Source organism: Paralichthys olivaceus, chromosome 10 (genome assembly GCF_024713975.1).
Source record: "Paralichthys olivaceus isolate ysfri-2021 chromosome 10, ASM2471397v2, whole genome shotgun sequence".
In the NCBI taxonomy this organism is placed as follows: domain Eukaryota; kingdom Metazoa; phylum Chordata; class Actinopteri; order Pleuronectiformes; family Paralichthyidae; genus Paralichthys; species Paralichthys olivaceus.
The window spans coordinates 599,753-627,500 of NC_091102.1; the positions used below are offsets into that span (position 1 = coordinate 599,753).

At 46.1% G+C, this 27,748-nt stretch overlaps 1 protein-coding gene across 1 annotated transcript in view; it reads left to right on the top strand.

Annotated features, from left to right (window-relative positions):
* The window catches only part of ttn.2 (titin, tandem duplicate 2), a 183,126-nt gene extending 155,631 nt beyond the window's left edge, over positions 1–27,495 (top strand). The window contains exons 213-251 of the mRNA XM_069532618.1: positions 30–326; positions 489–1,076; positions 1,173–1,475; positions 1,565–1,861; positions 2,099–2,386; positions 2,500–2,799; positions 3,004–3,155; positions 3,244–3,394; positions 3,502–3,801; positions 4,009–5,775; positions 5,921–6,214; positions 6,322–6,609; positions 6,717–7,016; positions 7,176–7,510; positions 7,700–9,431; positions 9,569–9,871; positions 10,073–10,384; positions 10,600–10,890; positions 11,043–11,342; positions 11,643–11,784; positions 11,896–12,059; positions 12,196–12,498; positions 12,811–13,092; positions 13,214–13,807; positions 13,919–14,209; positions 14,404–14,703; positions 15,211–15,513; positions 15,633–15,935; positions 16,058–16,326; positions 16,451–16,766; positions 16,845–17,150; positions 17,332–17,631; positions 17,807–18,382; positions 18,618–18,923; positions 19,030–19,412; positions 19,561–19,771; positions 19,908–25,670; positions 25,761–26,030; positions 26,175–27,495. Of these exons, the coding sequence (XP_069388719.1) occupies positions 30–326; positions 489–1,076; positions 1,173–1,475; positions 1,565–1,861; positions 2,099–2,386; positions 2,500–2,799; positions 3,004–3,155; positions 3,244–3,394; positions 3,502–3,801; positions 4,009–5,775; positions 5,921–6,214; positions 6,322–6,609; positions 6,717–7,016; positions 7,176–7,510; positions 7,700–9,431; positions 9,569–9,871; positions 10,073–10,384; positions 10,600–10,890; positions 11,043–11,342; positions 11,643–11,784; positions 11,896–12,059; positions 12,196–12,498; positions 12,811–13,092; positions 13,214–13,807; positions 13,919–14,209; positions 14,404–14,703; positions 15,211–15,513; positions 15,633–15,935; positions 16,058–16,326; positions 16,451–16,766; positions 16,845–17,150; positions 17,332–17,631; positions 17,807–18,382; positions 18,618–18,923; positions 19,030–19,412; positions 19,561–19,771; positions 19,908–25,670; positions 25,761–26,030; positions 26,175–26,467 (20,273 nt within the window). The 3' untranslated portion in view covers positions 26,468–27,495. The remainder of the gene's footprint in view (positions 1–29; positions 327–488; positions 1,077–1,172; positions 1,476–1,564; positions 1,862–2,098; positions 2,387–2,499; positions 2,800–3,003; positions 3,156–3,243; positions 3,395–3,501; positions 3,802–4,008; positions 5,776–5,920; positions 6,215–6,321; positions 6,610–6,716; positions 7,017–7,175; positions 7,511–7,699; positions 9,432–9,568; positions 9,872–10,072; positions 10,385–10,599; positions 10,891–11,042; positions 11,343–11,642; positions 11,785–11,895; positions 12,060–12,195; positions 12,499–12,810; positions 13,093–13,213; positions 13,808–13,918; positions 14,210–14,403; positions 14,704–15,210; positions 15,514–15,632; positions 15,936–16,057; positions 16,327–16,450; positions 16,767–16,844; positions 17,151–17,331; positions 17,632–17,806; positions 18,383–18,617; positions 18,924–19,029; positions 19,413–19,560; positions 19,772–19,907; positions 25,671–25,760; positions 26,031–26,174) is intronic.
* Positions 27,496–27,748: the final 253 nt, after the last annotated feature.

Here is a 27,748-nt window from a genome sequence, read left to right on the forward strand (position 1 = left end):
ATAAAACAAATGATGTCTTCTTTCCACAGAAAAACCAAGCCCCCCACCAAAACTTGGCGTGAGTGATGTGACCAAAGAGAGTGTGTCACTGGCCTGGGCCAAACCAGAACAAGATGGAGGCAGCAGAATTACTGGCTACCTAGTGGAAGCCCAAGAGAAAGGCCAGGAGAAGTGGGTCAAGTGTGGTGTAACCAAGTCCACCCACCTCACAGTGTCTGGTCTGAGGGAGAATGCTGAGTACTTCTTCAGGGTCAGAGCTGAGAACCATGCTGGATTCAGTGATGTTAAGGAAATGGTCAACCCTGTAATGGTGAAAGACCAGCTTGGTAAGTTGCAGTCTAAAAAGACAAAGACCAATTAAGTAAAAATACAAAATGCCAATATTTATATTTATTACTGGTAGTTGCATTATATAACCAGGACATTAAAAAGTTAAATAACACCTGATATCCTTGGCTATAACTGTCTTTATCACTTCTGTGCATTAGAATCTCCTGAGATCAACATGAAGGACTTCCCTCACAACACAGTGTTTGTCAGAGCCGGTTCCACCCTCAAGTGTGAGATCCCACTGACAGGCAGACCTTTACCTAAAGTCTCGCTGTCCAAGGATAACGTACAGCTCAAGTCAACCATGAGGTTCAACTCTGAAGTCACCCCTGATAGCATCAAGATCACTCTACGCGAAAGCATCGCTAGAGACTCAGGACGCTACGATATCACTGCCTCAAACTCCAGTGGAACCACCAAGCAATCTTTAAATATTGTGATTTTAGACCGTCCCAGTGCCCCACTTGGACCAGTGGAGCTGTCTGACGTGACAGAAGACAGCGTTAGCCTGGAATGGCTCCCACCGATATATGATGGTGGCAGCCCCATCACCAACTACATCATCCAAAAGAGAGAGACAACCACAGCCAACTGGATGGATGTCTCTTCTGCTGTGGCTCGCTGCACCATGAAGATTATGAAGCTGACCACTGGCCTGCAGTACCAGTTCAGAATCAGGGCTGAGAACAGATATGGAATCAGCGAGCACATTGACTCACCAACTGTCACCGTCAGCCTTCCTTACAGTAAGAATTTTTTGTTTTACGTTCATATTTTATCCATTATTGCTTTTCCTACTCTGTTAATAAGTTAACCCTCCAAATCTGTTTCTCACCAATCAGCTATTCCTGATGCTCCATTAACTCCAGAGGTCACTTTTGTAACTAGAGAGACCATTACTGTAGCCTGGAAGGAGCCCAAGTCAGATGGTGGCAGCCATGTGTTTGGCTACCATCTCCAGATGAAAGACAAGAACAGCATCCTCTGGCAGAGAGTCAACAAAATGGTGATCCGTGCTACACACCTAAAGGTCACTAATATCAATGCCGGACTTATTTATGAGTTCAAGGTGGCAGCAGAGAATGCTGCTGGAGTCAGTGCCTTCAGCAAGGTCTCTGATGCAGTGCTGGCTATTGATGCGTGTGGTGAGTAGACTCAAATAAAGTCTATTAAAGTCAAGGAAATATGCTGGTACAACTATCTTATAATGAATTCCCACTTTCTGTACCTGCAGAGCCACCCATAAACCTGCGCATCAGTGACATCACCAAGAACACCATCAGCCTGGCCTGGCAGAGACCCAACTACGATGGTGGATCCCCAATCATTGGCTACATCATTGAGAAGAGGGAGGGTGTTAGTGCCAAGTGGTCCAAGGCTATCCTCAACAATGTCACAAACACCCGCTTCACTGTGACCGGCCTGACCCAGGATGAGACATACGAGTTCAGAGTCATGGCCAGGAACGCCGTTGGGTCAGTGAGCAACCCGTCTGTTACTGCTGGACCAGCCACATGTGTGGACACCTACGGTAGGTTTCATTTTATTCTTAAATATGGATTTACATAAATTGTAGTTCACCATTCTCCTTTACACTTGATATTTTGGACGTACTGTGGCCTTTCCTCTCATCCGCATTTTTGTCTGAATCTGGATATCACATTATGGAGATCAACTTTTTTAAACAAACAACGAAGATCTTCGCTATACACTTGACTCTTGTGATGCCTCAGAACTCAAAATCACATGTTTTTCATTTCTATTCCAGGTGCCCCAGAGATTGAAATACCTCAGGAGTACTTCAGTGAGGTCAAACACAAGGCCGGCTCTAATGTGGAGCTCAAGTTTAATATCACAGCCAAACCTGCTCCAACTATTGAGTGGTTGAAGGATGGAAGAGAGCTTGAGCCCAGCGCCCAGCTCTCCTTTAAACACACATTTGAGTACACCAGTGTGTTCCTGAAGGAAACCACTCGTTTGAATTCTGGTACATATGAGGTCAGGGTGAAGAACTCCTTGGGATCTGCATGTGCTGTTGTGAGGCTGCTCATACAAGGTATTTAAAATATTATTGAAAAAACTGTATGACAGTAATTTCTAACTTGCAAGAAATTCATCTTATATGTATAAAAACACAGATTTTCATGGACACTATCCTTTCTTATCTAGACAAACCAGGTCCACCTGCTGGAGAGATCCAGTTTAAGAAGGTGACTGCTGACAATATAACCATCATGTGGTCCCCACCTGCTGATGAGGGCGGTGCCATGGTGACTCATTACATTGTGGAGAAAAGAGAGACCAGCAGGGTCATGTGGTCCATAGTCTCAGAGAAGCTGGTGGACTGCATTGTTAATGTTCCCAGACTCATCCAGGGCAATGAGTACATCTTCAGAGTTCGTGGAATGAACAAATACGGCATTGGAGACCCACTGGAGTCTGAGCCCGTCATTGCAAGGAATGCATTTGGTAAGAGAGTGGAGTTAATATCCCTCCCACACCTGGTGTTCTGTCCTGAGATGATTATGTGTCATGATTATGAGGAAATCTAATATCTTATGTATAAATAAAGACTCACGACTTAAGGATAGATAATAGAAAAGCAAATGTTTTTGAAGAAATGTTATTCAATAGAAAAACAATTTCGTCTATCCTGGTCTTTTTTTTTTTCAGTTCCTCCTAGCGAGCCATCTAAGCCTCAAGTCACCATGATTACCAAGTCCACCATGACAGTGATCTGGGAAAGACCTGCATTGGATGGAGGTAGCGACATCGACGGCTACTACCTAGAGAAGAGGGAGAAGAAGAGTCTGCAGTGGTTCAAGGTTTGCTTTTTTGACCAATCTTTAGAAAAGTTGTCTCATATATTTAAGAAACCAAGTGTAAGCTTCATAAAATACACATTTTGTCCAGGTGGTGAAGGGAACCATCAGAGACACTCGGCAGAAAGTCACTAACCTGGTGGAGAACAGCGAGTACCAGTACAGAGTTTGTGCTGTCAACAAGGCTGGAGCAGGGAACTACTCTGAGTCTTCTGAACTCTACAAAGCTTACGACCCTATCGGTATGCTTTTCATTACAAATAGTATTAACATTACAACTTTGCAGGAGCTTCTGTTCAAGATTTCTTTATTGTCATGGTCTTCACACAGAATCTTTTATCTTCTCCAGATCTGCCTGGTGAGCCATCCAAGCTGCATGTGGTTGACTCCACAAAGACTTCCATCACCCTCGGCTGGGAGAAGCCCGTTTATGATGGTGGCAGTGAAATCACTCACTACATTTTGGACCAGATGAACTCTGAAGACAAAGAATGGGTGACCATCAACCCACAGGTTAAGACCTGTGAATACGTGGTGTCCCACCTCATGCCTGGAACCTACTACTTTTTCAGAGTGTCGGCTGTCAACTCTAAGGGCAAAGGAGAGGACATCAAAATGTACCAACCTGTGCAAGCCAAAGATATCTTGGGTTTGTATTTATGTTGACTCCTCTATGATGATTTACAAGCAAGTATTTGGTTAATGATTATTAACACAATATGAGTGTTAGAAAGTAATTTTCTATTGTTTCTATGGCTTCAAATTGTTATTTAAAATCTTTTGGATTAGAATTATATCATTATTAATGCATTAATTCCTCCTCCTTTCATTTGTGTTACACTTTACTGTCTAACAGAGGAGGCTGATCTGGACTTGGATGTTTCAATGACAACCCAGTACACAGCAAGAGCTGGCCGTGATGTGGAAGTGTTTATCCCCCTAAAGGGACGCCCCGCCCCCAATGTCACATGGCGCCGTGGCGACCGCAACATGGCTGGTGACAACCGCTACTCCATCACCAGCACTGAGCGATCCACCACACTCCTCATACCCAAGGTCACCCGTGATGACTGTGGCAAGTACTTGCTGGAGATTGAGAATGGCGTTGGAGAACCAAAGATAATTATGGTTTCCCTTAAAGTTCTGGATAGTCCAGCCACCTGCCAGAAACTGTTGATCAAGAACGTGACAAGAGGAAAATTGACCCTCAGCTGGGAAGCTCCTCTCATTGATGGTGGTTCCCCTGTCACTAATTACATTGTTGAGAAGAAGGCCTCCACCATGAAGGCTTACCAGGTGATCACCGGAGAGTGTGCCAACACATCCTACAAGGTCTCAGGCCTGGAGGAGGATCGTGCTTATTTCTTCCGTGTGTCTGCTGAAAACGAGTATGGTGTGGGTGACACATGTGAGACCACTGAGCCCGTCAGAGCCACGGAAACTCCAGGAGCTGTTAAAGAGCTGGTGATGGTGGACTCCACAAAGAGCTCTGTTACCCTGCAGTGGACCAGACCTGACCATGATGGTGGCAGCCTCATCACTGACTACATAATTGAGAAGAGATCCCAGGAAGAGGTCACCTGGACTTTGGGTGCTACATGTAAGCGCTGCAGCTGTGAAGTCACAGGACTCAAAGAGAACGCTATCATGGACTTTAGAGTATTTGCCAAGAATGAAAAGGGCAACAGTGACTTCTCACAGATTGGTCCAATCGTAGTGATGGACTTCATCATTCCACCCGATGCCCTTCTCAGCGACTACCCCAATGGAGAGCTTGCTGTTCGCATTGGTCAGAACATCCACATTGAATTGCCCTTCAAGGGTAAGCCAAGACCAGCAATCAGCTGGCTTAAGGATAACTTCCCTCTGAAGGAAAGTGAGAAGATTCGCTTCAGGACCACTGACAACAAGACTGCCATCACAGTCAGAGGAGCCAAGAAAGAGCATGCCGGCCAATACACCTTGGTTCTGGACAACAGAGTCATCAAGAACTATTTTGACATTAATGTGATCACTTTGGGAGCTCCCTCAGTGCCTGTTGGTCCTATCCGCTTCGATGAGATTAAAGCTCAGAGTGTCATCATCTCCTGGGATGAGCCAAAGGAGGATGGAGGTGGCGAGATCACCTGTTACAGTGTGGAGAAACGGGAGACTTCACAGGCTAACTGGAAGATGGTCTGCTCCAGTGTTGTCAGGACCACATTCAAGATTCCCAACCTAGTCAAGGGAAGTGTGTACCAGTTCAGGGTCCGTGCGGAGAACAAGTATGGAGTCAGTGAACCACTCAACTCCTCAGACATTATTGCCCAGCACCAATACAAACCTCCAGGTCCCCCAGGAAAGCCAGTGGCCTTCAACATCACCAGTGATGGAATGACCATCAGTTGGGAGGCCCCTGATTTTGATGGAGGATCCCCTATATTGGGCTATCATGTTGAGAAAAAGGACAGGAACAGCCTGTTGTGGCAGAAGGTGAACTCCTCTATCATCTCCAACAAAGAGTACAGAATCATTGGTCTCATGGAGGGACTGGAGTACTCCTTCAGAGTCTATGCAGAGAACAACGCTGGAATTAGCACTGTTAGTGAACAGAGTAAACACGCACTCGCCATCTCCCCTGTTGGTAAGTGCATGTTAAAAAAAAAAAGTCTTAAAATAACAGTTTCATCCTATATTATTATTTTCAAGATTCTTTTTGCTTCAGTATCACCGTAGGATTTTTTTAAACCAAGCACTCTTGATAAATTGCCTCTGTCTTCTCTCATTAGATCCACCTGGCACTCCCACGTGCATCGATGTAACCAGAGATTCGGTCACCCTGCAGTGGGACATCCCCAACAGGGATGGTGGCAGCAAGATTGTGGCCTATAGTGTGGAGAGGCGCCAAGGTAGAGGCAAATGGCTGCGGTGCAACTTCACTGATATCAGCGAAACCCAGTTCACTGTGACTGGTTTGTCACCTGGAGACAGATTCGAGTTCAGAGTGATTGCTAGGAATGCTGTGGGCACTGTCAGTCCACCGTCCAACTCCTCTGCAAACATCATGACCAGGGATGAGAACAGTAAGTACATTCAACTTAAAAATATATACATTTAGAAATGTTATCATAAACAGTGTGTTCCTTCATTCTGCAGATCACTCATCTGTTCATTTGCTTTATATTTCCAGTTGCTCCTGAGATCATTTGGTCTCCAGATCAGGTTCTATCGATGAGGGCTGGAGAGAAGGTGCAGCTCGGCTGCAGGATTACTGGACGTCCTGTCCCCCAGGTTGTCTGGTACAAGGATGGCAAAGAGATCGACAAGAGGATCATGCTTGACATTGAGATCACCAGCGGTATTGGAAACAGCAGTCTGTTTATTCGCGATGCTGACAGGAACCACCGTGGAATCTACACTGTCGAAGCCAAAAACAGCTCCGGTACCAAGAAAGCTGATGTCAATGTCAGAGTACAAGGTTGGTAAAAACTTAAGTTTCATTATGTTTAAGAGACACTGTATAGGAAAAACTTGTTAAATCCTGTTTCTATTGACACTTGGAACCTACCTTCTCACATGCTTCAGATACACCGGGACCTGTAGAAGGTCCAATCCGTTTCACCGGCATCACAGCCGAGAGGTGCACAGTGTGGTGGAACCCACCAGAGAATGATGGTTGTGCCGCCATCACTCATTATGTGGTGGAGAAGAGGGAGACATCCAGGATCTCCTGGGCCTTGGTCACCTCCAAGTGTGAGGCCTGTTCTTACAATGCCACCAACCTCATCAGGGGCAATGAGTACCAGTTCAGAGTCTCTGCTGTTAACAGGTTTGGTGTTGGCAAACCACTGGACTCTGATCCTATCATCGCACAGATGCAATACAGTAAGTTACTCACATTCTGTCTGACAAATTTGACCAACGCTAGTAAACCTTACTGATCTGTTGCAATTGAAATTGAGCAGAAAAGAACAGAGAACTGCCTTCACATTCAGAACTTGACCTTTTTACCTTAAAAAAAACATATTTTCTTTTCTCTTTCAGCTGTGCCTGATGCCCCTGGTACTCCAGATGCCACGCATGTGACTGGAAACAGCATTACCATGTGCTGGACTAGGCCAAGGTCAGATGGAGGCAACGAGATCAAACACTACATCCTCGAGAGGCGAGAGAAGAAGAGTCTGCGCTGGCTGAAGGTTTCCTCTAAGAGGCCCATCACAGAGCTGAGACACCGTGTCACCAAACTCACTGAGGGCAACGAGTATGAGTTCCGTGTCATGGCTGAAAACGGCGCTGGTGTTGGACCAGCCAGCAGTACCTCCAGGCTTTTCAAATGTAGAGAGCCTACCAGTGCTCCTAGTGCTCCCACAGTGATCAAGGTAGGATTACAGAAGACAATCCTCTATTTTCAACAAAATGTCAGACATATATATTGTCAGCTGCATATATTAATTATTTTTAATGTGACTTTCTGTTTTAACACAGTAAAACCTCACAAATAACTTAAATGTAGACATAATAATTAAGAAAAATGAGAATAAAGAAATATTTTTAAAACTTTTTTTTAGGTCACTGACTCCACTAAGTCATCTGTCACCATTGCATGGACCAAGCCAGTCTTTGATGGTGGAATGGAAATCATTGGCTACAACATTGACATGTGTAAGGCCAGTCTGGAGGAGTGGCACAGAGTCAACAACCAGATTTGCATCCACACCAGTTACACTGCCAAGGGCTTGGTAGCTGGAGAGATCTACAGGTTCAGAGTCAGTGCTGTAAATGGATCAGGAGAAGGCGAAGCCTCTGTGCTGGCCAGTCCTGTTCAGGCTCTGGACAGACTCACATCTCCTGAGATCGACATCGATGCCAACTTCAAGCAAACACACATCGTAAAGAATGGCGGTTTGGTCACACTCCATGTTGCCTTCTGTGGCAAACCAGCGCCTCTTGCCATCTGGTCTAAGGTAGACGGTGAGCTGCCTGTCATGGCTGATGTCAACACCACAGATTCATTCTCCACTCTGACTATTGAGGGGTGCACAAGGTACGAGGCTGGCAAATACACCCTGTCTCTAGAGAACAACAGTGGGCGCAAGTCCATCACGTTCACTGTCAAAGTGCTGGATACACCTGGGCCTCCAGGAGCCATCACCTTCAAAGATGTTACCCGTGGAGCCTTGACAATGATGTGGGATGCCCCCACCAATGATGGTGGATCCCGAATCCACCACTACATTGTAGACAAGCGTGAGGCCAGCCGTCTGGCCTGGCAGGAAGTCAGTACCAAGTGCTCTCGGCAGATGATTAGGGTAACTGGTTTGGATATTGGCGTGCGATATCTGTTCAGGGTGATTGCTGTTAACCAGTATGGCCAGGGAGAACCTCATGAGATGACAGAGCCTATCATTGCCACCGAAGAACCAGCACCACCCAAGAGACTGGATGTCGTTGACACCACCAACTCTTCAGCCTCGCTGGTATGGCTGAAGCCTGAGCATGATGGAGGCAGCCGCATCAGAGGCTACATCGTTGAATTCAGAGCTAAAGGCACTGACCGCTGGGTAGTAAGCGAAGAGACCAAGTCCCAAAAGATGCTAGTGGAAGGTCTGATTGAGAACACTGAGTATGACTTCAGAGTCAAGGCCAAGAACGATGCTGGTATCAGCGAGCCTCAGGGCACCTTTGGCTCTGTGGTCATTAAGGAGCCTCGCATTGAACCAACTGCTGACCTCAGCAGCATCACCAACCAGCTCATCACCTGCAAGACCTCCAACACCTTCACAATCGACATCCCAATCAGTGGCAGACCCGCGCCCAAGGTCACGTGGAAGCTGGAAGAGATGAAGCTGAAGGAGACAGACAGAGTCTCCATTAAGACCACAAAGGAAAGAACCACTCTGGTGGTGAAAGACAGCAAGAGAAGCGATAGTGGCAAATACTACTTGACCCTTGAGAACACAGCTGGTGTGAAGACATTCACAGTGACTGTAGTTGTCGTTGGCAGACCGACTCCACCCACAGGCCCAGTAGACATTTCTGGAGTTTCCTCAGAATCCTGCACCCTGTCTTGGTCTGAGCCAGCGGACGATGGCGGCACTGACATCACCAACTATATTGTGGAAAAACGAGAGTCTGGCACTGCCTCCTGGCAAGTGGTGAACTCTAGTGTGAAGAGAACCACTATCAAAGTGACTCATCTTACCAAGTACTTGGAGTACACATTCAGAGTGTGTGCTGAGAACAAGTTTGGAGTAAGCAAGTCCATTGAGTCTGCTGCTGTTGTCATTGAGCATCCATTTGGTAAGTCCTGATCAACATATACACAAAAATAAGTCCCGATTTTGTACGTGTGGATGCCAAAGTTTGATGAATTTTATAAAAGTGTCTTCATCCGAATCAAATTAAGAATACCTGTTCTCACTACTTTGTTTGCACAGTTCCTCCAAGTCCTCCAACTCGTCCAGATGTTGTATCTGTCTCTGCCAGCACCATCAGCATCAAATGGGATGTGCCATATGCAGATGGTGGCAGCAAGATTTCAGGCTACTGGATTGAGAAGAAGGAAAGGAACACGATTCTGTGGGTGAGGGAAAACAAACTGCCTTGCCTGGAGTGCCATTACAAGATATCCAGCCTGATCGAGGGCCTGGACTACCAGTTCAGGGTGTATGCCATGAACATTGCTGGACTCAGCAAGGCCAGCGAGGCCTCCAGACCTGTGACGGCGCTCAACCCTGTTGGTAATGGAAACATTAATCTTCTACAGATATTTATTATTTAAACTAATGAAAGGTTATTCATCTTAACAACTGTTTTGCACTGTTCACTTCACTCAGCTAAAAGTTCCAGATCAGAAATTCCAGTCTTTAAGAACATGAGAAAGCTGCGTAATTAAAACTGTGGTACAGTTTTATAATTGACTTCTTTCCATCCTTGCTTAGATCCTCCTGGTAAACCCGAGGTGACGGATATTAGCCACTCCTCTGTATCACTGTGCTGGACTGTGCCATTTAATGATGGTGGCAGCAGGATCGTTGGGTATGTGGTGGAAAGGAAAGTCTACAGCACGGACGAGTGGGATGACAACCGCTGGCTCAAGTGCAACTACACCACCATCAGTGAGAACTACTTCACCGTGACTAACCTGGGAGAGGGAGAGACATATGAGTACCATGTCATCGCTAAAAATGCAGCAGGTGTCCACAGCGCACCTTCAGAGTCTACCGGACCAATCACATGCAAAGACGAATACTGTAAGTTTGGGTCATAAAAATCATTACAATTAGGATTTAGATTAAGATTTCTCGGAAGAGGTTTACCTTATAAGTAATAAGTATAATACTACCAGTTTAAGTCAAATAACAATAACCAATATATTTTTGGATCTGTTGCTTTTAATCACATTGTGGCATACTTACAAGTCAATTGTTATTGAGGTAAAAAATTTAAAAACATTTCTTTGCCGCAGCTCCTCCCAAAGCTGAACTTGACAGCAAGCTGGTGGGTGAGACAGTCACGGTCTCTGCCGGCTCCGATCTTGTCTTGGACGGTGCTGTAGGTGGTAAACCGGAGCCTACGGTCTTCTGGTCGAAGGGCGACAAGATTTTGGAGCTGGGAGAGAAATATTCGCTGACCTACACTGCCACCAGAGCCATGGCCATCATCAAGGACTGCAACAGATACGACACAGGCAGATACATCCTGACTGTTAAGAATGCCAGCGGAATCAAGACTGCTGCTGTCAACGTTAAAGTACTAGGTGTGTAACCAACGAGCAACTGTGATGAAACTAGAATGACATTATTTCAGACTACAAGGATATGACTTAGTTGAGTCAAATAATAACACTTCAAGTTGTGTAGCAATTAATAGACATTTCACTGGACTGATTGACGGGTTCTCCTCTTTTAGACACTCCTGGAGCACCGGCCGACAAGATCGTAATCAGCAGAGTGACAGAGGAGAAATGTACAGTGTCGTGGAAGATTCCACTGCAGGATGGTGGTGACATTGTCACCCATTACATCGTGGAGCGTCGCGAGACCAGCCGCCTCAACTGGGTCATCATGGAGGCTGACTGCAAGTCTCTGTCATGTGTCAGCAGCAGGCTGATCAAGAATAACGAGTACATTTTCAGAGTCAGAGGAGTCAACAAGTTCGGACCTGGAGTTCCTCTAGAATCTGATCCCATCATCGCCAGGAATGCCTACAGTAAGAGTTCAACTTTTCATTCCAATGATTTCTGATGGTGGTGCTGTAGCAAACATTTATCATTTTGTGAGATGAAGGACAGTGAGGAACAACCCTTGTTACATATCAAGACGAAAGTGAGATAGGCTGAGGGGTAGAGCGGTCGTCCTCCGCCCAGGAGGTCGGCAGTTCGATCCCAGTCTAACCCTATCTGAAGTGTCAACATCAACAAGTGTGAACATCCAACTCGCTCATTAAAGAAAAACATAATGAATTTTTGTGTCTGTGACTCTGACATGTCTTAACTCTTCTATCTCTCAGCCATCCCGTCCCAGCCAGGCACACCGGAGGTTACAGCTGTGGCCAAGGAGCATGTCATCATCGAGTGGCTGAAGCCTGAGAGCGATGGAGGCAGCGAGATCAAAACCTACATTGTGGATAAACGAGAGAAGAGCAGCACCAGGTGTGAATAACATCTGATAGACTTGATGGATGAATTTTACTTTTCACTTTCTGAAATATTGATGTCATCATCTTTCCCTCACCACATCATGTCATTCCTTCTCTGGAACAGGTGGACTCGGGTTAATAAGAATTACACCATCTACGACACTCGTCTGAAGATCTCAGGTCTATTGGAGGGAAGCGAGTACATGTTTAGAGTGACTGCTGTCAATGCTGCTGGAGACAGCCAGCCGAGCGACGCCTCACCATACATCCTCTGCAAAGACCCCACTTGTAAGACATTAAACAGCCTTTTCTTTTTAAGTCCTAACCAGTGCAAAAGTTAACTGAATTTGATGTTTAATACTTGATGGAATGAGGTTCAAAGAAGATATAATATACATATATATATATTTATATTTACTTTCAGATACACCAGCGTCTCCATCAATGCCTCGCATCACTGACACAACCAAGCACAGCATCAGCCTGACTTGGACCAGACCCATGTATGATGGAGGCTCAGACGTCAGCGGCTATATAGTTGAGATCTTAGAGGAGGGCTCCGAGCAGTGGTACCGTGCCACCGCCAAGGCACTCAAGACCAATGAGTATGTGGCAGCTGGCCTGACAGCCAATAAGAAGTATAGATTCAGAGTAGCTGCCATCAACAACAACGGCACCGGGGAGTTCAGTGAACCAAGTGCTGAGGTCCAGCCTCTAGAGAGAATTGGTGAGTCGATGCACACTTCAGTCAGAAAATAACCGTTCATCTATCTTTATATTCTAAACAGCAGGGGAGCTCCTGTTCCTGCTAAAACTTGCTGTGGCAGGAAAGAGACAAAGCAAAATAGAATAGCACGTCATAAAATGTAATTATTAGTTATTATTATCACCAGCAGCACCAAAACAAACATTTATCTCATATGCTTTCTACATATAAAATCTAAAACCTCTCCACAAACTATTTCAAAAACAAAAGAAGTATAATGTGAAAAAGTTTTTGTCGCAGCATTATATGACTCTATATGCTCCACCTGCTCAGAAATTCCTGACCTGGAGCTTGCCGACGATCTGAAGAAAACGGTGTGTCTGCGAGCCGGAGGAACCCTGCGTCTGTTTGTGTCTGTCACTGGCCGGCCAATACCAGTGGTGTCCTGGAGGAAGACAGGTGTGGAGCTGCAGACCCGTGGCTTCATTGAAACCACCAATAGCTACACCATGCTAATGGTGGAAAAGGTTACTCGCTATGACTCTGGAAAATACGTTGTGGAGGCAGAGAACCCATCTGGCAAGAAGACTACAACCATTCTGGTCAAAGTCTATGGTATGTCATCTGAAGTTTGCACACATACTCATTATTTCACGCTGAATTAAAGTGTAAATGTTTCCTCAGCTCAACTGTAAACAATAATATCTTCTCTTCTTCATCCCCCTCTTTCCTGCAGACACCCCTGGTCCTCCAGGTTCAGTGAAGGTGAAGGACTACACCAAGGAGTCAGTTGTGATCACCTGGGATGTCCCGAGCATTGATGGTGGTGCTCATGTCAGCAACTACATTATAGAGAAGCGTGAAGCCAACATGAAGTCATACAAGACCATCACCACTGAGTGTAGAAAGACCCTGTTCAGGATCACTGGCCTGGAGGAGGGAGTGCACTACTTCTTCAGAGTCCTGCCAGAGAACATCTATGGCGTCGGTGAGCCGTGCGACACGTCTGAGGCTGTGCTGGTGTGCGAGGTGCCATCAGTGCCTTTGAGCCTCCAGATGGTTGATGTCACTAAGTCCTCAGTCACACTGCTCTGGGAGAAGCCAGTGCACGATGGCGGCAGCAGGCTGACAGGTTACGTCATCGAGGCCTGCAAAGTGGGCCTAGACAGGTGGACTGCCGTGGCGACAGTCAAGGCGTCAGTGTCCCAGCACACCATCCAATCCTTGATGGAGAATGACCAGTACCTTTTCAGAATCAGAGCCACCAACAGCAGGGGAGCCAGTGAGCCCATGGACATTGTAACTCCGATCACAATTCAAGAGATTAAGGGTAAGAAATCATGAACACATCCATAATCCCTTTTAACCATTCCAAAAAATTAAAAATTCACATAAATCCCTAAAATACAATGAATACATCACATATCTCTGTATATTCCAGTGATGCCCAAGATTGACCTGACCAGCATCCCTCAGAAAATAGTCCATGTGCACCGTGGCAAACCCATCGACTTTAACATCCCGATAAAAGCTAAGCCACAGCCTGAATGCTCCTGGTTCTTCGGTGGTGCCAAGTTGAAGGACAGCCTGGACCGCATCAAAATTGACAGCAACGGCAAATATACCCACCTTGTCATACGTGATACCACAATCAGTGACACGGGAGACTACACGCTGCAGGTTAAGAATGCCATTGGCATGGCAACAGAGGTCATCAAGGTCATCATACTTGGTAAGGCGGCTTTCTGCAGACAAATAAGGTCATACATGAATTAGACTAAATGCAATTTTGCAGATTAAATGTACCCTTAATAAGTCAGTTTACAAAATCACATGTCATCAGCAATTTTGTGTATCAAGTACATCTCTAGTGATATGCAAACAAAGACAAAGGTTATAAGCAGCCACTTCCTTGTGTCCATCCAGACAAACCTGGAATCCCAGTTGGTCCAATGAAGATTGAGGAGACTGACGGTATTTCAGTGACCGTCAGCTGGGAACTTCCAGAGAAGGACGGTGGGGCCAATGTCAGTGGCTACGTGGTGGAGCAGCGTGATGCCCACCGGCCAGGCTGGTCCACCATCTCAGAGTCAGTGACCCGGCCCTGCTTCAAGTTCACCAGACTCACAGAGGGAACAGAGTATGTGTTCCGTGTTGCAGCCATGAATCGCTTTGGTGTTGGTGGCTTCCTGCAGTCTGAGGTGGTGGAGTGCAAGAGCGCCAAGAGTAAGTTCTCTTCCCATCTGAAGTGTTGTGTTACTCTACTCTATGTACAGTATATCGTCTTTATGATATACTATTATTAGTGAAACAATCTCTGCTGCTGTTTCTTCCAAACTTCTTTGAACCACTTGTTCTACCATAACAACCGTTTAGGAACAACTCTTTTAACCAGCTGGTAGCAATGACCAACTGATATATTATTGACCCCATCCCAACCATATAGTGACACTTGAACACAGTGAACTATACGGTCACAAAAACATGTAATCCAAGCTGTTTTTTCTTTACCAGCATCATAATAAACTTTCTTGATCATTATTACCAGACTAAAGAAAATTGAGCCACATATTTCTGAGCCTATTACCAGAAAAAATACTTATTTATGTATATATATTTAACATTCTTCCTTTCATCGCACTTCATCATCATACTTCTACATCTTCATGGAATCTTCTATCCAACTGTCTTGTATTTTCTGTTATCAGTAATTCATCTGTTTTTCCTGTTTAGCCATCCCTGGACCTCCAAGCAGGCCAAATGTGCTTGATGTAACCCACGAGGGTATGACCCTGACCTGGCAACCACCTGAGGACAATGGTGGCTCCACCATTGCCGGCTACATAATTGAACGTAAGGAGCCCCATTCTGACAGGTGGATGAAGATCAACAAGAACCCCGTCACCATGACCAGGTACCGCTCCTCCGGCCTGATCGAGGGCCTGGAGTATGAATACCGTGTCACTGCCATCAACTCGAGAGGAGCTGGGAAACCCAGCGAGAGCTCTGTCATTACTGTCGCCATGGATCCCATTGGTACGTGATAAAACTCAGTGTGTAACTACTGTACAATTGTAATGATAAAGCCACCACCACTTATTTTTTTATCAATCTCATAAGTCTGAAGTCAGTTTTTTTACTGTGTTGTTGAACAGAGCCTCCAGGAGCTCCAGTTCAACCTAGAGTCACTGACAGCACCAGGACTTCAGTCTCTCTGGCCTGGTTACCACCTGAAGAGGAGGGTGGTGCTGTGATTACTGGCTACTTTATCGAGATGCAGAAGGTGGACCAGGTGGAATGGACATTGTGCAACACCACACCCACCAAGATGTGCGAGTACACTCTCACCCACATGCCCCAGGGTGCTGAGTACAAGTTCAGGGTCATCGCTTGCAATGCTGGTGGTTCCGGAGAGCCTGCAGAGATTCCAGGAGTTGTTAAAGTCCAGGAGATGCTGGGTAGGAGAACAACAAATCATAATTCACAAAACAAATATTTTTATCTCGTAAATATAAAATGCATCTCTCTCTCTCTTACCTAAATCTATAATTGACAATACCCTGATTTGTGTCATCCTCAGATTATCCCAACTATGAGCTTGATCGTAAATATGAGGAGGGCTACGTAGTGCGGCAGGGTGGAGTCATCCATCTGTCTGTGGCCATCAAGGGTAAACCCATCCCTACATGTAAGTGGACCAAGGATGGTCGGGACATCTCCCATCGGGCCATGATCGCCACCCACGATGACATCACCGAGTTGGTCATCAAAGAGGCGCACAAAGACGACACCGGTACCTACGACCTAGTGCTGGAGAACAAATGTGGCAGGAAGGCCGTGTACATCAAGGTGACTAGTCTGTAATATTTTGCTAAAACATGACTTCAGAGAAATGCACTTAAATATTGATAATTTAAAAATACAATTTCTTGCAATAGTGGGAACCTAACGGTCTTTAAATCTCCTCCTCCAGGTTAAAGTGATTGGACGCCCTGATTCCCCAGAGGGCCCTCTGGAATTTGATGACATTCAAGCTAGATCCTTGCGTGTTAGCTGGAGACCACCTTCAGATGATGGCGGTTCTGACATCCTAGGATACATCGTGGAAAGGCGTGAGGTACCCAAGGCTGCCTGGTGTACAGTGGACTCCCGGGTAATCGAGAATTCTCTGGTGGTGAAAGGCCTGAAGGAAAATGTGGAGTATCACTTCAAGGTTTCTGCTGAGAACCAGTTCGGTGTCAGCAGATCTCTCAAGTCTGATGAGTCTGTCACACCTAAGACACCACTTTGTGAGTATAATGTTTCATTATTGTGATGCAGTTAGTGTTGTACGTATTGATTTTACTGACGACAGGTTTCTCCTCTAGGCCCACCAGAACCTCCTAGCAACCCACCTGAGATTATGGACGTGACCAAGTCTACAGTGTCTTTGTCCTGGGCCCGTCCTCGGGATGATGGAGGCTCTCGCATCACAGGATACTATGTGGAAAGGAGGGAGGTGTCGACAGAGAAGTGGGTCCGCCATAACAAGACCCACATCACCACCACCATGTACAATGTGACTGGTCTCATTCCTGATGCAGAGTACATGTTCAGAGTAGTGGCTCAGAACGACATTGGGCAAAGTGAACCTGGTCCTGCTTCAGAGTCGTTGGTCTGCAAAGATCCATTTGGTGAGTTCATGTTGAATGTCAATGACATTTAAAGGAAACGTGTGGGGCTCTTTTAATCTATGTCACACATATAAACATGTATAGAACTAATCAAACTGATTTTACAGCTATTGTACAAATATACAATACCATCATTTAGTGCCTCTATAACTTTTAAGCAACTTTTGTCTTCTCCTTATAGACAAACCCAGCCAGCCAGGAGAGATCGACATCATCTCCATCACCAAAGACTGCATCACCATCCACTGGCTCAGGCCTGAGCATGACGGAGGCAAGGAGATTCTAGGCTACTGGATTGAGTTCAGGCAGGCTGGAGAAAGTGCCTGGAAGAAATGCAACAAAGAGCGCTCCAAGGATCGTCAGTTCACCATGGGTGGATTAATGGAGGCCACCGAGTACGAGTTTAGAATCTTTGCTGAGAATGAGACTGGATTCAGCCGACCTCGTCGCACACCTATGGGCATCAAGACTAAACTGAGTGGTGAGCCAATACAGATTTTAGATTTCATCAAACAGAATTTTTAATGTGACCTGGGACTTTATAAAGTACAAAAATAAATCTTGAGGTAACAATATCAGGAATGAAAGAATATTACGTATATTTTACAGCAAAGACAATAATGTAGATTAATGAAACTTTGCTGATGTTTCTGCAGTTGGTGAAGCTCCAGCTTTGAAGGAAGGGATCCAAGATGTTACCACCAAACTTGGTGAGTTGGGCAGTCTGACCTGTGGCATTATTGGCAGACCTCTGCCTGAGATCAAGTGGTACCGCTTCGGAAAGGAACTGATTCAGAGCCGCAAGTACAAGATGAGCTCAGATGGCCGTAACCACTCCCTCAGTATCCTGACAGATGAGCAGGAAGACGAGGGTGTGTATACCTGCAGGGCCATCAATGAGGCCGGAGAGATTGAAACCAGCGGCAAACTGCGTCTTCAAGCAGCTCCTCAGTTCCATCCTGGGTTCCCTCTGAAGGAGAAGTACTTTGCTGGAGCTGGCACCAGTCTCCGCCTGCATGTCGTCTACATTGGGCGCCCCATCCCCCAGATCATGTGGTTCTATGGCAAGAAGCCTCTGAATTCATCAGAAAATGTGATCATTGAAAACACAGAAAGCTACACCCACCTGGTTGTGAGGAACGTCCAGAGAAAGACAAATGCCGGCCGCTATAAGGTTCAACTCAGCAATGGGTTTGGAACCATTGACACTGTTCTGCGTGTTGAAATTCAAGGTAATCAAGAAAAAGATGTCCAAAAGATATCATTCTATAATAATGACAGTCCTCACTCTGTAGTTAGTACTTTTTAAATAAAAAAGATCTCTGTGTCTCACTAAATATTTGTAGCTAAACATTAATAGTTATACATATGATTTGTAGCTAGTTTCAGCCAATAAATACCTATTCCTAGATTTATTTATGTGTTTGGAAAGTGTTGTTACTGACTCCTTCTTATGGTTTTATCCAGATAAACCATGCATCCCTGAGGGTCCATTGGTTATTGATGCTCTGCTAAAGAGCTCAGTTGTTATCAGCTGGAAAGCTCCCAAGGATGATGGAGGTTCCATGATCTCAAACTACATTGTGGAGAAGCGTGAAGCCAAAGAGGGTGAGCAGTGGCACCTAGTGTCCTCCTCAGTCTCTGGCACCACCTGCCGTGTCCCCAACCTGATAGAAAATGCCGGGTACTACTTCAGAGTCTCTGCCCAGAACCAGTACGGAGTCAGCGAGGCTCTGGAAATCCCATCAGTTGTCATCATTAAGAGTCCATTCGGTAAGTCCTGTCATTACGTTTGCCACTTTTGGCTTCTGTATCTACAATGCAGGTCTAACTACAGATACGTAGAGCACTACAATAACATTCTCTGTTTGTTTCTCAGAAAAACCGGGCATCCCACAGCAGCCCTTCATCATCAGCTCCGCCAAGGACTCCTGTGTTGTCTGCTGGAAGCCTCCAAGCAGTGATGGTGGAGCTAAAATTTCAAACTACTATCTGGAGAAACGTGAGAAGAAGCAGAACAAGTGGATTTCAGTTACCAACAAGAAGATCATGGAGACCAGTTACGAGGTCACGGGCTTGATTGAGGGATTCGAGTATGAGTTCCGTGTCAAGTGTGAGAACATGGGTGGTGAGAGCGGCTGGAGCGAGACCTCTGCGGCAATCATCCCGAAGTCTGACCAGTCTCCTCGTGCTCCTGCATTCAGGGAGGAGATCAGGGACATGAACGTCAAATACCAAGCCAATGCTACCTTTGTCACTAAGGTACTTCATACATTTAATTACATGTTTCCTTTCAAATATTTACAAATAGCATCTACATCTGTGAAAGTCTAAATATGTTCCAGTTCCTGCTGAAAGAGACGAGACTTGTTTTCTGTACAGTATCTAACTGGATTATTTCTCCTACAAGGTGGTGGGACATCCAAAGCCTGTGGTCAAATGGTACCGCAGTGGAAAGGAAGTTCTGGCAGATGGTACCAAGATCAAAGCTCAGGAGTTCAAGGGAGGCTACTACCAGCTTGTCATCACATCTGCTGATGAGAATGATGCCACGGTTTATCAAGTCAGGGCAACCAACCCCTCAGGATCTATCTCTACAACAGCCAACCTGGAAGTGGAAGGTAATGAAATGATTTTAGACAAATGAAGTACCGTTGGTGAATCCACCTGGTTGTATTGTTTCCAGTTGTTATTCCTGAAATAGAAATTATAACAACACCCAAATTAATGTTATATTTTTTGTAAATCTAATTCCAGTTCCTGCTAAAATCCACCTGCCCAAAGAGCTCCAGGGAATGGGGGCAGTCCATGCTGTCTGTGGAGATCAGATCACCATCAAGATCCCCATCACTGGCAAGCCTGAGCCAGCAATCATTTGGCAGAAGGGCCAGGAGATCCTCTCCAACTCTCCTCACCACCAAGTCATCACCACCAGGTCTTTCACCTCCCTGGTCTTCCATAAGGGAGTGCAGAGGAGAGATAATGGCTATTACATTATTACTGCAAAGAATAGGTTTGGAATGGACAAGCAAACCATCGAGGTGAATGTGGCTGACATACCTGAAGCTCCAAAGGGACTCGTGGTCAGTGATATTACTCGGGATTCCATCACTATGACCTGGGAGCCTCCTGCCAATGACGGGGGTTGTGACATTATTGGCTACATTGTGGAGAAGTGTCCCACCACTGCTGACAGGTGGATCCGTGCTGGACAGACCACCGACTGCAGCATCACCATCATCAACATATTTGGAAAGACCAAATACCAGTTCCGTGTCATTGCTGAGAACGGGTTTGGTCTGAGTCCTCCTTCTGTGCCAACTGAGCCCATCACTACAAAAGAAGACAAGTCTGTGATTAGGAATTATGATGAGGAAGTGGATGAAGCCAGAGAGATCACCAAGGACGAAGCTCTATTCTACAAGGTGAAGGAGTTGTCCTCCAAGTACATCATCTCTGAGGAGCTTGCTCGCTGCCAGTTTGGAGCAGTCCACCGCTGCGTTGAGATTGCTACTAAGAAGACCTTCATGGCCAAGTTCATCAAGGTCAAAGGAACTGACCGGGAGTTGGTTCTTAGGGAAATTGAGGCCCTCAACATAGCAAGGCACAAGAATGTAATTCACCTGCATGAATACTTTGAAAGTATGGAAGAAATTATCCTGATCTTTGAATTCATTTCTGGAGTTGACATCTTTGAGCGCCTTGGAACCAGCAACTTTGAGCTCACGGAGCAGGAGATTGTCCGCTACCTGAGGCAAGTCTGCTCTTCCCTCAAGTTCTTGCATAGCAGCAACTTCGGTCACTTTGATGTCCGCCCAGACAACATTGTCTATTCTACAAGGAGAAGCACCACTATAAAGATTATTGAGATGGGCCAAGCTCGGCTGCTAGTGCCAGGAGAAAACATCAGAATGCTGTTCTCAGCTCCAGAGTACTGTGCCCCAGAGGTCCACCGCCATGACTTAGTCACAACAGCCACTGATATGTGGTCTGTTGGTGTTATGGCCTATGTTTTGCTCAGTGGCCTTAATCCATTTGCAGCAGAGTCAACTACGAAGATGATTGAGAACATCTCCAACTGTGAGTTTATCTTTGATAGTGAAGCATTTAAGGACATCAGCCTGGAGGCCATGGACTTTGTGGACAGACTTTTAGTCAAGGACATGAAGCTCCGTATGACCGCCCATGAGGCTTTGGAGCACCCATGGCTCAAGATGAAGATTGAGCATGTCAGCAACAAGGTCATTAGGACACTGAGACACAGAAGGTACTACCAGACCTTTGTGAAGAGGATGGACACTATCGTATCGGCAGCTCGTGTTGCTTACGGTGGCGCCTTCAAAAACCAGAGAGGATTAGCTGTGGGTAAAGTGAAGATTGGCACCGAGTACCATGGCCTTCGTGCTGGTCCAGTCATGCATGGCTCAGCTGAGGAAGGCGGCCATGTCAGATTCACTTGTAGCATTGCCAACTATGACAAGAGTACACAGGTGTCATGGTACTTCGGAAACCGTCAGCTACACCCAAGCCCCAAGTATGAGATCACTTACACTAATGGTTTTGCTAGCATTTATGTTAAGGACATTGAAGACAGTGATGATGGTGTGTACAGATGCAAGGTGGTGAGTGACGATGGAGAGGACAGTGCTTATGGAGAGCTTTTTGTTGATACAGTAAGAAGCATCAGAGAGCACTTTGTAAGCCGCTCCATCAAGAAACTGAGGAAGAGAGTTGACAAGACTAAACTCCTGCAGAGACCACCAGAGTTTACTTTGCCTCTGTACAATAGCGCTGCCTACATTGGCGAAGATGTCCGCTTTGGTGTCACTATTACTGTGCACCCGGAGCCTCATGTAGCATGGCTTAAGAATGGAGAGAGAATCAGGCCAGGCGACGACGACAGCAAGTACACATTCACCAGTGATAAGGGTCTGTACCAGCTAATGATCCACAACCTGGACATGAACGATGATGCTGAATACACAGTCATGGCCCACAACAAGTTTGGAGAAGACAGCTGCAAGGCTCGCCTCACTGTGACACCTCATCCTGTGATGGAGGAAACAATGAGGCCCATGTTCAAACGTCTCTTGGCTAATGTGGAGTGCATAGAAGGGCATAGTGTCCATTTCGAACTCAGAGTCTCAGGAATCCCAAGTCCTACTCTGAAATGGGAAAAGGACGGTCAACCACTACAGTTTGGTCCTAAGGTTGTTGTCATACAGGAAGATGTTGATTACCATGTCCTACATGTCAGAGACACACTGCTTGAGGACTCTGGTTTGTACAAGGTTACTGCAACCAACTCAGCTGGCTCTGCAAGCTGCCAGGCTACACTGAAGGTCGACCGTCTGACCTATACCAGGAGAGAGTATAAGAGCGAGGAGGAAAAATACAGACACATACAGAAAGAAATTGAAAAGACGAACAAGATGGCTCAACGAATTGTTGCCACTGAGGAGCTTGTACCTTTCAACCCAACAGCCCAGGAGGCCCTCAAATTTGCTGCAGAGATGTACAAGCCTGCAGTGAGTACCAAGAACATTGAAGGTGAGTTTGACATCACAGTGGAGAAGTCTGATACCAAGAAGCTGGAGGAGGAAAGGAGGATCTTCATGCCATATGAGATGCCTGAGCCATTAGTTCACGATCCTCGGGTTTTGGATGAAGACAAGGCCATCAAACAGTTTGTACCTCTCTCTGATATGAAGTGGTACAGAAAGCTGAGAGACCAGTATGAGATTCCAGAGAGGATGGAAAGGATTGTGCAGAAGAGACAGAGACGTATTCGCTTGTCTAGGTGGGAACAGTTTTATGTCATGCCCCTTCCCCGAATTACTGACCAGTACAGGCCTAGATGGCGTATTCCAAAACTCAGCCTGGATGATCTGGAGACTGTCAGGCCTGCACGCCGTTCACCCTCCCCTGAATCTGAGGTTTCCTTCAAATCGAGGAGGAGATCCCTGGCAGACCTGAGCGACGAGGAGCTTCTGATGCCTGTGGACGACTACCTCACCATGAGGAGAACAGAGGAGGAGAAAATGATGCTGGAGGATGAACTGGAGCTTGGTTTTTCTGCATCTCCTGCTGGCAGCCCTGTCCGCATAGAGCGGCGTGCCATGGAACGTGAAGAGAGGAGACAGGAGTTCAGGCAGGAGTCTGTTGAAGTTGTTGAGAAGAAGAAGCGTACTGTTTCTCAGTTCATGAGGAGGAGAAGATCATTGTCTCCCACATACATTGAGCTGATGCGTCCTGTCGCAGAGCTGATCAGACCATCTCGGACCAGGCCACCTGTGGAAGTAGAGGGAGAGATTGTGGGGAGGAGGTCCCCCACCCCAGAGAGGACTCGTCCCCGCTCTCCCAGCCCCATCAGATCAGTTGAGAGGTCTTCCCGCTCCTCCTCCAGGTTTGAGAGATCTGCCCGCTTTGACATCATGTCCCGCTATGAGGCCAGAAAGGCTGCTCTGAAATCAGAGAGAAAATATCAAGTTGTCAGCCAGACACCTTTCAGCCTTGATCATGCTCCCCGTGTGACCGTCAGGATGCGTTCTCATCGCATACCGATTGGCCAAGACACCAGATTCACGCTGAACATGCAAGCCAAGCCAGAGGGTGAGATCAAGTGGTTCCATAATGGAACTGCAATCTCTGAAAGTAGTGAGAAATATGTATTCACCAACATGAGTGGTGTTTTGTCCATCGGTATCCTGGACTGCCAGGAAGATGACAGTGGCACATACCGTTGTGTCTGCTCCAACTCTAAGGGTGAGGCATCAGACTATGCCACGCTGGATGTGTCAGGTGGAGGATACACCACCTTCTCCTCTCGCCGCAAAGATGAGGAAGTTACCAAAGCATTTGTCCCTGAAGTAACTCGTATTGACCACTATCACACCACACACTTTAAAACTGGCTATGCCTCCCAGACCCACTTTGAAGTGGAGGAGAGCAAGTCTAAGTTGACCGAGACACATGAGGTTGCTACTCGTGAAAGATATGCAGCCTCATCTGAGAGGTATGATTCATCTATCAAATACGCCTCGGCTGAATACCTGTCATCTGCTTCCTCCTACTCATCAGACACATTTTCTCTTACTGGGAAGCACTCCACTTCTGAATCCAAACTTAAGTCATCCTCTGCTGCCGTAGCTAAGGAAGCTTCAGTCCAAAAGGTGAAGCCTTCTCTTCCGGCTAGGATCCTCACCAAGCCTCAGTCTGTGACGATTGAAGAGGGAGAGACGGCCAGATTCTCCTGTGATATTGATGGGGAGCCTGCACCCAGTGTTTCATGGATGCACGAGAGCAGAACTCTTGTTGCGTCTCACCGTGTCCAGGTCACCACAACTCAATACAAGTCCAACCTGGAGGTTTCCTCTGTGATGACTTCAGACGAGGGCAGTTACACGGTGGTGGTAGAGAACTCGGCAGGCAGACAGGAGGCTCACTTCACTTTAACCATTCGCAGAGCAGCTCCCAAAGTAGAAGTTAAGGCTGTCAAATCCCCTGAGCCATCTGTAGAGTCACCATGTCCTAGTGTAAAGTCTCCAGTGCCTTCAGTCACATCACCTGCTCCCTCCATAACATCCCCTGTTCCCAGTGTAAAGTCACCTGAACCCAGTGTTACATCCCCCGTGCCTTCAATTAAATCACCAACACCAAGTGTCAAATCCCCTGTACCATGTGCAACATCTCCTACTCCGAGTGTGAAGTCTCCTGAACCAGATGGAATTAAGTCTCCTAGGAGTGTCAAGTCTCCTGTGCCATCTGCAACCTCTCCAGCACCCAGCTTAAAATCACCAGCTCCAACTGTCAAATCTCCTGAACCTGAGGGAGTTAAGTCACCACGTGGTATAAAATCCCCAGAACCCAGACTCAAGTCACCAACACAAATTAAGTCTCCAGAGAGAGTGAAGTCACCTGAATCTGTGGAACTCAAATCCCCTCGTGGTGTCAAATCTCCAGAACTCCCAGGACTCAAAACACCAAAAGGAATGAAGTCCCCAGAACCTGCTGGAATAAAAACACCGAAAGGCATCAAGTCCCCAGAACCGACAGGGATCAAATCGCCCAGGGTGTTAAAGTCCCCTGAGCCAGAGGGAATCAAATCACCTCCTAGGATGAAGTCTCCTCCTCCGATCATGTCCCCTAAGAGGGTTGTGTCTCCACCCCCTGTCAAATCCCCAATCCCGAAACCTCCCAAGGTTCTGAGTCAACTAACAGCTGAAGCCTGTGAGGGCTCAGTCAGGATGTCCTGTGTCTGTGAGAAGAGTGTCAGAGAGGTGGTGTGGTACGTCAACGGGAGGAGACTTTCGCAGAGCAGTCACCTTGAGATGCAATACTCTGAGGGCTCCTGCAGCCTTGTAATCCACAATCTTGCGGACAGCGATCAGGGAGAGTACACCTGTGAGATGACATCAGAGGGAGGAGTATCCAAATCCTCCTTTTCCTTCACTGGACAGGTGTTCCAGTCCATACGCATGAAGATCACAGCCTATCGTGAGCAGCAAGTGGCTCTTAAAGGTGAGAACATCAACTCAAAGAACGTTTTGTCCAATTTGAATTTCTTATGAAGATCCACATTTTAACTGTCTCCATCTTTACTTAAAACAGGATCATCGATGATGAGTCACAAGGAATCTTCAGCATCCATGAGCTCATCCATGATGAAGAAAGAAATCCACACAATGGAAGAGTCGTCGTTTTCTTCCTCCACCCAGCAAGCCATGATGTCATCCATGATGGAGTCCAGCTCCTTCAGCAGCATGGCAGCTGAGATGAAGTTTGAGACCATGTCCATGTCCAGCATGTCCACGGTCGCATCTGAGACGTACGCACTGAGCTCCAGCAGCCTCACCGAGGGGTCTTCGTTCAGAGCAATCGGTGAGACACTATCGTTTGATCTATCAAACAACTTTAATCCTCGTAAATTTAGTTTGAATTTGAATTTTTACAAGAGAAATGTTGTTTTGACAAAAGAATAACAAACAAACTGGGCACTGATGTATTGTGCACTTTGGTTCACAGGTTCTGCGCCCAGAATCGAGGCTCTGCCGGAGGACATCAGCATCGAGCCGGGCAAAGTCCTGACAGTCACCTGTGCCTTCTCCGGTGACGCCAAACACATCGAGTGGTCCCGCGGTGGCAAAACCATCGAGGTGACTGCTGGTGGACGCTTCCACATAGAGACGACGGAGGATCTAACCACCCTCATCATCACCAGGGTTAAAGAGGAAGATGCAGGAACCTATACCCTCAAACTGTCCAATGAGCTCGGATCTGACTCAGCAACTGTTCACATTAGCATTCGATCAGTGTAAAAAAAAATCTTCCCCTTTTCTCTACTTCCATACCTTTTTATTTATTAATTGAGCAAAATAATCTACTTGATAAAGATCTCAATTTCTGTTCTTGTATATATATCTTAACTATTTTTGTACCAAACTTGACATTAATTTATGCCAAACTAGACTAAAGTCTAAAGTTGTTATAAAATGTGCCATATTGGATAACTATGACTTAGGATTTTTGATCCATTTTTCTGTGACATGTACATAATGTATATAGCCGAATTTAACGGTTATGGGAAATGTATGTATTGTTATTTATGACAATAATATTAACTGAAACAAAATGAAACTAAATGTGGTTTAACAGGAGAAAGTTTCATCAGAAACGAATACCCTGTTAAACTGAGAAACTAAACTGTGCCTCAACGATAAGTTGAAGTCTTAAGATTGCCTCAGCAGGTAGAGAGGCTCCCTGTTGACGATAACTCAATCAGAGACAAACTATACATGCACTGCTGCAGAGTGAGAGCAGTGCAGGTGCTTTGTAACATGAGTATGAGATCCTGAGTCCTGTTTGCATTTACCCTCTTGTAAGCAGGACGACTGGACCTCGCACTCTTACGGATTATGTCATACCGCCATTTTCATGACATGCTCACAGTGCGAGCGGCCTGCACTCCCTGAGCACATGTTTCTTTTTTGTTTTGTGCTCTGCTTCTGGCAAACGACCTCTTGCTCGGGCTCCTCAGTTACCACCAACCTGGCCAATCACGTGAAACAAGAGTCCTTCCTGCGCTCGTTTGCAGAGGCAGAGCTGTCTCTCGGAGGTCTGCAGCGTTTTTTGTGTGTTAGATTTTAGTTCACTTGTCAGTCAAGCAGATGCAGCGCAGCCGAAACAAACTGAGCTGCATTAAACCCAGGACAGAATCCAGCGTGGTCCTGCGTGTTGCTCTGTGTTTTGGTGTGATTGAAGTTGGAGTTGTAGCATGGAACTATTTTCGCAGCCTCCTTGAGTTTTCTCCAATTATTGATTTAATAAAGCATGATTATCAGCACTGCACCGAGTCTGCTGTCCTTATTTGACTCCATTTCTTTTTTGTCTTTCGAAAGTTATCATAATTACTGTTCTATGAAATGCTACGACATAAAAGACATTGTGATATGTAATTATCTAATAAGAACTAATGTTAGCGTTCCATCACTTCCTAGTTTTAGTCCGTTTCATGTTACGATGTATCAGACTTTATAATCTGGGTCACATTTATGTTTCAGGATTCACTGTAAGAACTTCTTAAACATCCAAGAGTAAAT